Below are 14013 nucleotides of genomic sequence, written 5' to 3'. Positions count from 1 at the left end.
GGGGACTCGGGTGCAGAGTGTGCACTCTCACGCGGGATGCGGGACAAAGTCTATGGTAGCTAGAATTTGCAAAGTTAGAGTTCTCGGGCGAACCCGACCTGGTAGGAGGAAAACGAAAGTGGATTCTGACCCTTGGATAGTGAGGCTATGCTGGGGCACCGAAATGCCGAAGTTACCTAGCCCAGGGGCTGCAGCTGCATAGGACTCAAAGGACGTCGGGAATCCTCGTAGACGGACCAGGAGCCTGGAAGAAAGAAGTTGCTGGCAGGCGACCAGTGAAGAAAGTTCGGTGGATCCAAGCCTGGATCGATGGAAGATGACACCTGAAAGCAGAGGGGACCAAGTTCGAGACTACTAGCCAGTAGTCAGTGGGCACCAGGAGGGCACCGGATGGTAGCCACCTCGACTAGGTGAGTGGGTGACGCTGTGCTCGAAGATCTCACGGACCAGGAGGCGTTGTCGGCAACCAGGAAGGAGGAGCGAGCTGTCCCACGATGATTGAAGCTGTCGGCGTCGCTGGACCCAGGATTGGGCAACAAAGCCTTGGCAAATTCAAGCCCACGCGGTGGACCTAAAATGGCGTCTGGAGTGGACCAGGAGGGTCCGGGGTGCCTCTCTTGAAGAAGGAAGCAAGGGCCAGTCTGGAGCAACCAGACCAGCAGTAGTGATGTCGTCGGGCGTCGTGTAGAAGGCCACAAGCCAGCCGGCTAGTAGCCACACAGCGCGGTGAGCACGCAAAAGCAGAAGGGCCCCACGCAGATCGTGGAGATGCTGGAGGGTTGATCTTCGGTGCTGGAGCTGCTCAGGGTTGGGGCTTCTCGGACCCCAAAGCACTCACCAGTGGAGCACACGGTGGGCTTGTTGCAAAGAAGTCGTGCAGTCTTGGCGATCGTCGGTCCCTCGAGGTCTCGTCGCACTCACAGTTCTCAGCTTTGCTGTAGAGGTGAGTAGAGGTCAGAGGTGCCAGGGAAGCCGGGTCTCGTCGAGCTGGGTCGTCGGATTCGTGATGAAGGACTTGCAGCAGACCGCAGTGTTCTTAGGATGGTGCCTGCGGATGCAGGGTGACTACTCCTTAGCCACAAGGGAGAATCTTGATGAAGAAATCTTGAAGTCCTTTTGAATAAAGTCGTGTCTTGATTCCAAAGATGATCTAATTTGAACAGGGGGCCCGCTCCTATCTTTATACTAAAAAAGGGGGCTGACCCGGTGACTAGGTCCTGCCTATGGGTGGGACCAGGAGGGGGGTGGTTACACCCCTCTCCCCTGCCGGACTTCCCCAGGCCAGGGGCTGGTGTGCCCCTGGAACTGGTTCTGACTGGCCTATGCGTAGTGAGCACCGGGGTGCCACTCAGCAGTCACCTTCCTGAAAAGCCCTGACTACCCAGGATACACAAAACCATGTCTGGGATGGTGCTAGCACCGCCCCGGACAGGAAACCCTTTGTCCAAGCCTCCCTCGCTGGAAGGACTCCCAGCAGCAGGAGGTCAGACTCGTGTCGGTGGTGGCAGTATCCATTTTGTGGAGCTGAGGCTTTAGTTAACTTTAACCGGGGTTCACAGTTATATACATGTCGTGTCCCTCTAGAAGGGTGGAATGCTAACCCCGTCGCCAGAATTGGCGAGGGGTTAGTATTCCAATTCGTATGACACCTTACTCGACATGTTTTGATAAAGCAATACCAAAGATAGCATTTAACCGCGAGGATTATAATGCACTTAAGAGTATATGGTATGCGATATCATGGAACAGCTATTAGGACTTGATTCCGCAAGCTGCAGACAGGCTCAGCTCATGCCAGAGCACCATCTCACACGATTCCAAGCACTCTGCCTTCAGGATTGTCAAGGCCTGCCATAGGAGTGACTGATAGGAATCTGTGTGTCCATTTTAGGGTTAGGTATAGGTATACTACACCTACAGCAAAGGGTGATTACACGACTTTGCCCCAGCTGTCATGCAGCCAGTTGTGTCAAATTTAGGAGGCCAGCCAGGGGTGGCATAATACATGCTGCAGCCCCTGGCAGCCCTGGGTACACCCATGCCCTGAGTTACAGGGTCTGATAGGGTGGCCCAGTACCAATTGGAAATGCACCTAGGGTACATGGAATCCATTTTAAAGAGAGAGCAGTAGGCCTGGGGTCCTGATTGGCAGGGTCCCAGGTCGACTATGTCCAAAACCAGCTAAAACACAGGGCAAAAAGTTGGGGGCAACCATAGTCAGGATGTACCTTCCTACAATCCCAATGATCAATATTAAAGCTTTAATGATAAACCATTGCCAAGGATTTGGTTTTACCGTTTATTTCTCAAAAAGCTTTAAACATAATCTTCATACTACTGTATTGTGTTCCCTCATCATTAATTTGGTAAATGTCCACCCATACACCTGTAGCACAAATGTCTGTTCATAAAAGTGCTGTGCTATCCGTGGGCTATGTTTAAAATAAAACATTTAAAAAATGTTTGAGCTCCAGAAGGGGGAATGCTGCTGAACCAACTGCATTAGGTCACATTCTGCAGTCTTTTGGGAGTACGTAAAGGAAAGATGAGGTCTTCTGGAATGTCTAAAATTGTTCCTTATAGTCTTTGGTGAATCATTCCTCAGAAGGATTTACCTGGAAGAGGGATATTGATGATTAGCCTGTAGATATTCATGTTTGCAGGGTCTGTGTACTTCCTTAGCAAGGGTTTCATATATTTAAATAGATGCTTGATGAACGGATGACATACACGTAGGTCTCTTCGTGCAGAATTTATAACTTGTTACCTTCAAAGAGATTTGTTTTGAGTAATTTTCTGAAGCTGGCAATGCTGCCCAATACTTAAGATATTGTGATAGTGAGTTCTAACAGAAACGCACTAGGCTGAGAATGTTTTACTCGCTTTAGTTGTAAGCTTGATCAATGGCGTGTTTAACCTATTTTTATCTTGACTTCTTAACTTTCTTAGACTTTAATATCTTACAAATTTGAATGTGATTTGGTCTTTGACAGAAAGCCAATTGAGGCTTGAGTTGTTTTGTTCCTCCTGCCCAAGTCTGACATTAGCATTACAGTGGCATTCAGAACTCTCTGTAAGGGACTACTTTGTGGTCTGTGAGTCCTACATATAGGCTGTTAGAATATTCTAATTATGGGTTAACTACTGCCTCTAGCATCAGTGTGGACAGTAGTGGTAAAAGGGCCTGTAATTTTATTATTTGATGGGAGAAGCAACGATTCTTATATAGCTAATGAGGACTACTGTAATATCAAATATAATATTTCATATTTTTTAGTGTCGGAGTTTGAGTGAAAATGCCAAGTGTGACCCTAACATCACTGGTGTTGAAATATATGGAAAGATTTTGTGCCGAATGTAATGTCTGTCTTCAAGTTGTTGAGTTAGAGATTTATTTTTATGCAGGTATAAGCGTGATTCAGCACTCCATGTCAGCTATCATGGAGTAATCCCAAGACTACTTGATGTATTGCAGTACATCATCATCATAAGTATAATTTTACAAATAGTGGGCTCAGATATTAAATAAAATTGGTGACAGTGTGAAAGGGGGAAAGTAAAACAACTCATTAAATTGTGGTCAGTGTCACCCATCATGGACAACCTCTCTAGCAGACTGGAGTGGCTTACTGTGTTGAACGCCACTGACAGCTCTAGTATAACCCATAGATAGTTGCCTTCCTTTGTGAAGCAAAAGTAATATCCCAGAGGCCAAGAATGGCCATTTTATCGAATTGCTTTCGGGGGGGGGGGGGGGGAGTATTGTAGGGGATATTGGCAACTGTAAGATTGCAGATGCTGTTGAAGTTGAAAAAAAAATGTACCCGCAGTTTTTTATTCTTTCTTGGTACTGGCAAAATTGTATTTGGTCTAAAATTGGATAGCACTGAGGATCTAAGTTGCAGTGTTTTCGTGTTTGATACTGTCTTTGGTGCTGGTGTTTGCATTGTTGGAGAGACATTTGAGTTAAGCACTGCTGAAATGAATAATTACATATGTGGTCATGTAGTACACACAATGATGTAAACTACGTGCAGACCAAGTTGCTATGTCCTTCGCAACTGAAAGCATGCTTCCATTTCTTCCTCAGGAGGCAAATAATCCGAATAGCCATTTTACCCTGGAGAGTTTGACCTACACAGCATTTAACTTGTTCATTGCGGGGACAGAAACCACATCATCCACAATTCGCTGGGCAGTTAAATTAGCATTGAAATATCCAGAGATGCAAGGTAAGAAATAAGGCACAACATCTTAAAAACTATTATAGTATTTTGTAAAATGGAAAACCTGCATCTAAAAATTAGTTATTCTGAAGAAGTGTGGAAAACGACTTAATAGGGACCTGTAATTGATCAGTTGACTTTATCAAATGGAAAACTTCTCTAATAACCCTTGCAAGGAGTTCCAAAAGAGATTTAGTTTCTTGGGTGTCTTTCTCTGAGAAGTGAGCCACTTCAGAAAGTGAAATCCGGTATGAATTTGATAGCCTCCCATTGTCCAATCTTTGGCCTTTGTTTCCTAGCAAAGGGCCTTGTATGGATGGTGGCTTTTCTTGCCAAGTATTTTTTAGTGAATTTATTTATGAAATGTTCTTCCCCCCGCAGGCATGGCACTGAAGTCCTAACGGAGTAAAGGAGAACTAGTGGCACAAAACAATAAAACCACAAACCGTAGATTAAGTGAAAAGATAGGTCATCCGCGTTTTCTGAAGAAGGTAGTCCTTATTGCCCTTCTGTAGCACTGAAGCTTGGAACAATGGCAATGTTTTTGATGTGAGCATCAAGTTGTGTGCTGGCGTAATGCTAGATTTTTCAAACCCAGTCACTATCACTGCTCATTAGGCACTACAGTTGCCCTGTAGGCTTTTTCCTAAGGTAGATGACATAGTGTGCAAGTATAAATTTCTTAAATTAACAATAAATAAGTTTACATTGACAACCAAACAATCAACTTTCAATTAAGTTAACTTTAAATTAAAATGAAATTCCTTTTACATTTTATTTCATTTTCAATTTAAGAAATTAAATGTAAATTAAGTTTAAATTGACAATGTATACTAGGTATTTTTCTGTTATAGAAAAGACATACAATTAGATTATGGATGTTGGCACTGAGAACAGTATTGTCAAGAAGGAAAATAACACTGCATTGGGCATGGTAAATGGATAAGTGACTTAAAATGATGGGCTCTGGTGGTTGATCATATGTAAATGATGATGAAGGATGACCAGCACTGAGGCATTGTCTGTTGGAGCTGAATTGTTGAATAAACTGCCAAATGATAGGCCAACCTGATTGGTTTATATATATATATATATATATATATACACAACACGAAAAAGCGGCGTGCTTCTGCCTCTTTTCACGGCGGGCGCTCAACAGGATCGCCGATCCTTTAAATGAGTCCGAAAACTGGTGTGATCCTATTTGAAGAAACCAGAGTCGAGGCCCAAATATATTTTTAGTGCTCAAGGTTTTATTTGGCAGAAAGATTCAACAGCCCCAACGCGTTTCGAGGTAAGCCTACCTCTTGGTCACGTGGCCCGTGACCGTGACCAAGAGGTAGGCTTACCTCGAAACGCGTTGGGGCTGTTGAATCTTTCTGCCAAATAAAACCTTGAGCACTGAAAATATATTTGGGCCTCGACTCTGGTTTCTTCAAATAGGATCACACCAGTTTTCGGACTCATATATATATTTTTGCTGCCTCTTTCCGCCAAGTCGCGCACTCTAGCACGTTTGCATTGTTGCGAGGGGCGAACCTCGCTCGTATTATTGCTCCTTTTCCTCTGTATTTCCCAAAGAAAACAAGCACTCGCGGGAGGAGGGTCCAACAGAGTTTTTATTTCTGACCCTCTGAGCACCAGACGCGTTTCGGCTACTGACAAAGGCAGTAGCCGAAACGCGTCTGGTGCTCAGAGGGTCAGAAATAAAAACTCTGTTGGACCCTCCTCCCGCGAGTGCTTGTTTTCTTTGGGAAATACAGAGGAAAAGGAGCAATAATACGAGCGAGGTTCGCCCCTCGCAACGATGCAAACGTGCTAGAGTGCGCGACTTGGCGGAAAGAGGCAGCAAAATATATATATATATATATATATATATATATATATATATATATATATATATATATATAATCTGCATAAGAAGATGTACAAAACTCTCTACCCACTATTCTATTTTTTTTTCCAATAAAACTTGTAATTTCTTTCCGACTTTAACAGCAGATGGTTAACCGAGTGCAAAAACTGCCTTTCTTCGCCTTGAAATGTGTCCGAGTATGAGAATGTCAAGTTTGTAGCTGCTAAGTGTTAACTTTAGCTGTTAAAGTTAGTAAACGTAAAAGAGGCTGCACTGAAAAAAAAAATCATTAAATGTCTGGAGAGTTAAAAGTTGAATTTTAGTTCACTTGCTCCACTCACATGGCATCCCACGTGATGGCTTAGTTTCATTGTTTTCTTCTCACTCCCTAACGTCCCGCTGCCATTGGATTCCGTTTATCGCATTTCTCCATATTCGTTAAAAATGGACTAAATTATTGTTTTGTCTCTTTTCTTCAATGTATAATTTCAACATCAACCATACTGCACAAAAGGCCTAGTTTGCTCTTTAAAAATACATTCAGGGATTTTTTCTATTGCTATCCATACAATACCGAAAAATATGTAATGGGTGGAATATCCCACTTAATAACCATTGTGCATCAACTTGTGGTACATCCAGACAGATAGATGTTTTAGGGCTAAGAATAGGGACAATTATGGGAACTGTGCCTTCTATTTCTACGAAAAACAAGCCTCTGAGAACATTGTGTCTGAAGAAGATAATAAATGTGCCTCCAGCTCACCAACATTCTTGAATGGCCAGTATGATAAGCACTTCTTGTGCTGCCATGAGCATACCCAATTGAACCAAATTTCTTCAAATTGTTGCTTATTTTAAGCTTAATTGTTTACTTGTCAATTTACATTTTTTTAAAACTTCTCTTTAGTGAATTGTTCAACAACAAAGAGTCTGGCTCGGCCAGAGAGACAGACAATCCCTTCATATCTCATAACTTTCACAAATCTATGTTGGGTAGAGAGTTTTGTACATCTTCTTATGCAGATTATATATATATATATATATATATATTTTTTTTTTTGCTGCCTCTTTCCGCCAAGTCGCGCACTCTAGCACGTTTGCATCGTTGCGAGGGGCGAACCTCGCTCGTATTATTGCTCCTTTTCCTCTGTATTTCCCAAAGAAAACAAGCACTCGCGGGAGGAGGGTCCAACAGAGTTTTTATTTCTGACCCTCTGAGCACCAGACGCGTTTCGGCTACTGACAAAGGCAGTAGCCGAAACGCGTCTGGTGCTCAGAGGGTCAGAAATAAAAACTCTGTTGGACCCTCCTCCCGCGAGTGCTTGTTTTCTTTGGGAAATACAGAGGAAAAGGAGCAATAATACGAGCGAGGTTCGCCCCTCGCAACGATGCAAACGTGCTAGAGTGCGCGACTTGGCGGAAAGAGGCAGCAAAAATATATATATATATATGTATATATATATATATATTACCTACTGGCTATCGCCAGTAGGTATATATAGTTAGGATTAATTCCCTATGGGATTTCTGAAAATTCTATGTCTAATAACTTTGGCGTTTGTGGACGGAATCGGCTGAAATTTTCAGGAAAATGGCACATTTTGTTTCTGAGCAGCCCCTGAAACTTTGGTGGGGTTTCGTCAAGGGGGGGCCGAGAAAAAAGGGGGGTCCCAAAACGCGTTTTTCCCATTCATTTTTCCATAGGGCCTTTGGCCTCACTTTTAGCTCGAACGGCTGAACGGATTTGCACGAAACTTGGCAAAATTGTAGGGACTGTTAGCCCGATGTGCCTTTGCTAGGTCTCAATATATGTGCTTCAGTGGATTTTGAGAAATTAACGTTTAAATCAAGATATATATCTGTAACAGCGCTCCGGGCAGCGATCCGGTCCGCTTACTTTTCGCTTATCGGAACTTTGCGCGCAGAAAGCTGATTGGCTCTCCGGTGTCTGTCAACATTCTAAACAGTCCGGAGCGGCCGCCATCTTGTCTCTCGGTAGGATCGAGAGAGAAGAAGAGGTGAAAAACGAAAGGGGAATTTAATGAAAGGGGGCAAGGTATCCCCCTCTTGACCCCCTAGGAATGTTGTTGGGGTTATTAAAGGGTCCCGTGGGGAAAATAAAAAAAAAATGATTTTTCACGGTAGAAGCGCTTCACGGGCCGCGAACTGGTAGCGAAACGGGAATTCGCCATTTTGTGCTTCGTTAATTAAATTACTAGGTATAAGTGGGTGCGGGAGACGTATCCTAATCCCCTATGTTTCCTGAGGGTGGCTGAGGAGGCTGATATATGTTGATACATCTCTTCCAGCGGCTGTGCGTGAGCTTTTTTTTTTTTTTGCTGCGTGACAGTCCGGAGCGGCCGCCATCTTGTCTCTCGGTAGGATCGAGAGAGAAGAAAAGGTGAAAAACTAAGGGGGAATTTAATGAAAGGGGGCAAGGTATCCCCCTCTTGACCCCCTAGGAATGTTGTTGGGGTTATTAAAGGGTCCCGTGGGGAAAATAAAAAAAAATGATTTTTCACGGTAGAAGCGCTTCACGGGCCGCGAACTGGGCCGCAAACTGGTAGCGAAACAGGAATTCGCCATTTTGTGCTTCGTTAATTAAAGTACTAGGTATAAGGGGGTGCGGGAGACGTATCCTAATCCCCTATGTTTCCTGAGGGTGGCTGAGGAGGCTGATATATGTTGATACATCTCTTCCAGCGGCTGCGCCATCTTGCCTTTTTTCGAATGCCACAATTTTGTCGTGCACGGCAGCCATTTTAGATGCCAGGCTGGTCCCAGGCTATCACCTAACCCTGCGGATGTAGTTTATGGCCCCAGCTGTAGAGAATTCAGACATGCCAATCCTCCTGATTCAGGCGTGTGACTACTGTTTCAGTGCTAGTCTCCCGCCTCCCGATTTCTGCAAGCAAAAACCCGGGGGCATATTACGAACAACTAGCGATAATTTTTGTCTCTAACTTGTTTAGAGACAAAAATTATCGCCGCACATCGGCGATTTTTATCGCAGATAAACCTTGCTATTATCGCAGAAAAGTCAGCGATATTCATGTATTATCGACCTAATGCTCTTAGCCATGTTATCCACCTCCCATTGGATAACATGGCTAAGAACTGCTCAGGGCAGGTGTTAGATATTGGAGATATTCGCGCTTAGCGCGAATATCTCCAAAAGTTGGTAATAGAAGGTAGCGATGTTAGGGACTGTTTCTAGTCGCTAACATCTTGGCACGCCACTTTGCATGTCATTAGTGATAAGTATCACTGACATGCAAAGCGGGGCCCAAGATGGTCGCAATCTCCTTTTAGCTGTCACTAACTGGTGTTAGCGACAGCTTGGTAATAGGGAGATAATTTTATCTCCGCTTTCAAGGCTTTTAAAGCCAAAAAAGCGGAGATAAACCCCCTTGATAATATGCCCCACGATTCCTTGAGGGTTTCAGCTGACAGGGCTTGGTATTGGGTTACATGGTAATTTTTCCAGGAAACGTCAGAGGGTCGATGCAGGGGTTCTAGAAGAGGTGATAAACCATTTAAGCCTCATGAACAAGCGCATGGTCTTTTAAAGATTTGTGAAGTACTCGGAGCGGCGGTGTGTGTGTGTGCCCTCTTTCAGGAGCGGGCGGGGGGGCACTGCCAGCAACTTGCCAGGTCAGGTAGTGTTCAACACGTGCATCACCCTTTCTCTGCTTGCTATTGCGCTCCATGCTTCGGAAAGGTAAGAAAAAGAACGTGCATTTGAGTTTGAAATGTCCGATCCTGCAGCAGCACACTTCCAAAGCCCACACATGACAATAACCCGATTCAAGGCCCCATTCACCCGTTTTTAAAAAAATAGATAACACTCCAACAAAGTAAGGTTATAAAACTTTATTAACTACTAACTTTAACGAACGGAACAAAAACTAAAAACATTTAAACATTTCTCAACACAAAAAGCAACAATGGTTAGAAGCTGTCTTTTGTGCGAATAGTCCCAAGGCAGCACAACGTGCAGAGTTCTGGACGGCACCCAGGTGATGTCGCCTGGGTGCCGCACTGGTTTAGGGATCCTACAATGCAGCACAGAAAAACAGCGTGGGGCGTCCCGGGTGGTGCGGGGGGAGGCCTCGTCAGTAGCGGTCTGTGTCCAGTGTCACATGGCTGACACAACATGTACGACAGGCACCCAGGTGATGTCCAGTAAACTGCCGCACTGGTTTTGGTATCCTACAATGCTGCTCCGAAAATTGGCGTGCGGCGGCCCGGGGGGGGGGCGTGGGGGAGCCGGCGTGAACGGGCCTCCCCAGGTGGCGGCCATCTAGCTGAGTTGCGCCCGCTCTTGCGGCTACAGCGTCTCGCTCACCATGTTGTTGAGTTGCTCCCACTCTTGCAGTGCAGCGATAGGCGGCTGCCACATGGCTCTTAAAATGGCGGACGGCTCCTCGGTTTTAGGCCTGGTCCACTGAAATGGCCCTGGGACACTTTGGAACTCGGACGCTTGCCTGCTAGGGCTTGGGCTCCATTCTCGAAAAGCGTTCCCTCAGCCGTGAAGATTGTATAAAAGTCTTGGGGGCCCCCGACTCCCGCAGGCTTCCGGTGGGGAGCGGCTGCCATGATTGCTCGCGGAATGACCACGACGGAGCCACGAGATGGTGGTGCTCTCATGCTGATGCCAGCTTCAGTCTGAATGATCCAGAAACAAGGTGGGGCTTTCATCGTTTGGGAAAAAAAAATGTTCTAAACCAATGAAAAGTGTTATTTTTAGGTCATATGACCAAGCCTTCCATCTTTAGGAAACCAAAAGTAAAATGAACCAATGAAAAGTTTTATAAACAAGTCACATGACCTGTTATGCGGCATAGGGCTACAAAAAGCGTAGAAAATCCGTTGGCACGTGAGGCGGCGTCAGTAGCGGACCGATGTGCGAATAGGCCGAAGGCAGCACAACGGGCCGAGATCCGGATGGTACCGAGGTGGTGTCCAGCAAATTGCCGCACTGGTGTGGCCATCCTACAATGCTGCGCCGAAAGACGGCGTGTCCAGCTGAGTTGCGGTCACTGTTGCGGTACAGTGACTCGAACGCGCCGAGATCCGGATGGCACCGAGGTGGTGTCCAGCAAATTGCCGCACTGGTGTGGCCATCCTACAATGCTGCGCCGAAAGACGGCGTGTCCAGCTGAATTGCGGTCACTGTTGCGGTACAGTGACTCGAACGCGCCGAGATCCGGATGGCACCGAGGTGGTGTCCAGGAAATTGCCGCACTGGTGTGGCCATCCTACAATGCTGCGCCGAAAGACGGCGTGTCCAGCTGAGTTGCGGTCACTGTTGCGGTACAGTGAGTCGAACGCGCCGAGATCTGGATGGCCCCGATGTTGTGTCCAGCAAGTTGCCGCACTGGTGTGGCCATCCTACAATGCTGCGCCGAAAGTCGGCGTGGGGTGCCCCGTTGGCTTATGAGGTGATGTCAGTAGTGGACCGATGTGTGAATAGGTCGGAACCAGCACAAGGCACCAAGATCCGAATGGCAAGTCCTGGATGTTGAGTGCCTCAGTTGAGAGTTCTGAGCAGTGCTTGTAAGACTGTCTGAAGCTTATTTGCACCTGCTGCAGCTTCACTAGGTCCGGCGGAACTTTTTTCCTTTTCCTTTCTGCTTCTTTTCCTACAATGCGTTTCATCTGAAGACACGACCAGGTCCCTGAATGTGTGCAGGGGGACGCTATTGATTGAATGAAAATGGCGGCTTGACACAAAGCTGACTCAAGCGTTACTGTTGGTGCTATACAGAAAAAAATTGGTTTTCAGTTTGTACATTCTTCAGGTTTTTTTTTTCCATCCAAGTCTGATTGAGAGTTTGTAGAAAAATGGCTTCAGATTTTCCACATACTACTCTTCAACATTCTTCCTAAATGTAACAATGTGAAACTCACTAGGAGAACGGCTGTTTCTGTTTCCTTTCAAAATGCTGCCAACAATATTTTCTGAATGGAAGACACCATCTTGTAGCATAAAGGGCCGAAAGGGGTTCTGGTCTGGCCGATGGTTGGTGGAGACATTTTGACTATATCTTGGACCTGCCCGGCCTCGCCCAAAATGGCGCCGGTATAAATGGGACTCGTAACTCCTTGCCCGCAAATGTATATCTGGAAAATGTTATTGTAAGTGGCCCTGTTCTATTTTAATTACAAAATGTATGTCCACCGATTCCGCAACTGTTAGACACCTTAGTTCTTGCAACCTAATGGCCCGCTCGTTACGTTCCTCTACAGTGTAAATGTCTTCTCATCATATACGATTTCAGTTTGCTCCGTGGCCGGCCCACGTGGTTATAGGCCCGTATTTGTATACTGACATTTTCACAATAAAGGTTTTTAAAACAAAACACGGTAGTAGTATTTACATTGGTAAAGTTTTTACTTTTAGTGACTGTTTTCGAATCAGTAAAAGGCAAGTGAAATAAAGCAGTCCAATTACATGACGGATAAAAGGTATAATATGTAGGAACGCAGTAAAGATAAATGGTCAAGGGCAGTTGTGTTTTTCATGTCTGCAACATAAAGTGATCGATAAGAATCTGATAATCAGGCGTATCGGCGACTAAGACAGCAGGCCGAATCTCTTTTACTCAACGGCTCCGTCATGGAAGGAAGAAACGCCCTTTTTCTCGAAAAAGGAATATATTTTACTTGCAAGACAGTTGTAAATTTTCCGGGAAAGTACATTAGCCTGGAATATTATAACATATGTTTGAAAAAAAAATATTGTTCGAAAATAATAAAAAGCGTAATTTTTAGGTCATATGACCAAGCTTTTCATCATTAAATTAACAAAAGTAAAATGAACCAATGAAAAGTTTTATTAACAAGTCACATGACCTGTTATGCTTACGTTACGCGCTGCGCGCCGCGCCTCGGATCACTTCCGGGTGCGCTAACGCGGCGTGTCATAAAACGCATTACGCGACAACGTAGGTCAAGAATATAGTCTAAATGTCTCCACCAACCAGCGTTCAGAACACAACCCCTTTCAGCAGTCCAAAAAGTTCTGTTAAATGACAACAGAGGGGACAGGCAACAAGAACCATCAGTCAAAGAGGGGAGGGCAAGTTCTTCTCTTCCGGGTCATGTTGGGGCGCTACCGGAACTGATCGAATTGGTAGTCTATAGTGTTTCTGGATGTTTCAGACTAAAGCTGGCGTCAGCATGAGACCACTACCATCTCGTAGCTCCGTCGTGGCCATTCCACGAGCAATCATGGCAGCCGCTCCCCACCAGAAGCCTGCGGGAGTCGGAGGCCCCCAAGACTTTTGTAGAATCTTCACGGCTGAGGGGACGCTTTTCGAGAATGGGACCCAAGCCCTAGCAGACAAGCGTCCGAGTTCCAAGGTGTCCCAGGGCCATTTTAGTGGACCAGGCCCAAAACCGAAGAGCCGGCCGCCATTTTGAGAGTCCTGTGGCAGCCGCCTATCGCTGCACCGCAAGAGCGGGCGCATCTCAACTACATGGTGAGCGAGACGCTGTAGTCGCAAGAGCGGGCGGTAAACAGCTGAATGGCGGAAGAGGCACAGTGTAGCAAAAGCGGGCGGAATGGCAACTAAAACGATAAAGGGGCGCCCCACTACAGCTTGTCTTCAGGTCAAACGGATTGTGGGACAAGGTCCAGAATTGAAGAGTCATCAAAAGGCAAAAAGTTCTGCCGGACCCCGGGAGCCGGCCGCCTATGTCGGGGGCGATCTCAGGCTACACCAGTGCTATAAGACTTGGGGAGGGTGTCGGAGCCAAGCGTCTTCTCCGAGTCCATGGCCATCACACCGCCCCTCAGGGGCCTCCGTCAAGCTGTTTAGGAAGGTAACATATCACATTGTTTTCTAATGCAGTCAGGTCCACAAACGACACTCACTTACTTTGAGAATAGTGAAGCTGCAGTAGGTGGAAATAAGCTTCAGA

At 45.8% G+C, this 14013-nt stretch overlaps 1 protein-coding gene across 1 annotated transcript in view; it reads left to right on the top strand.

Moving 5' to 3' along the window:
- LOC147702001 (cytochrome P450 2F3-like) overlaps positions 1–14013 on the top strand; it is a 211713-nt gene that overhangs the window by 155832 nt on the left and 41868 nt on the right. Inside the window, exon 6 of the mRNA XM_086930616.1 lies at positions 4091–4232. Within this exon, the coding sequence (XP_086786742.1) occupies positions 4091–4232 (142 nt within the window). The remainder of the gene's footprint in view (positions 1–4090; positions 4233–14013) is intronic.

Source organism: Lissotriton vulgaris, chromosome 7 (genome assembly GCF_964263255.1).
Source record: "Lissotriton vulgaris chromosome 7, aLisVul1.2, whole genome shotgun sequence".
Lineage (NCBI taxonomy): Eukaryota > Metazoa > Chordata > Amphibia > Caudata > Salamandridae > Lissotriton > Lissotriton vulgaris.
The sequence above is the reverse complement of the archived record's forward strand: the minus strand, read 5'-3'. Positions and strand labels throughout refer to the sequence as shown.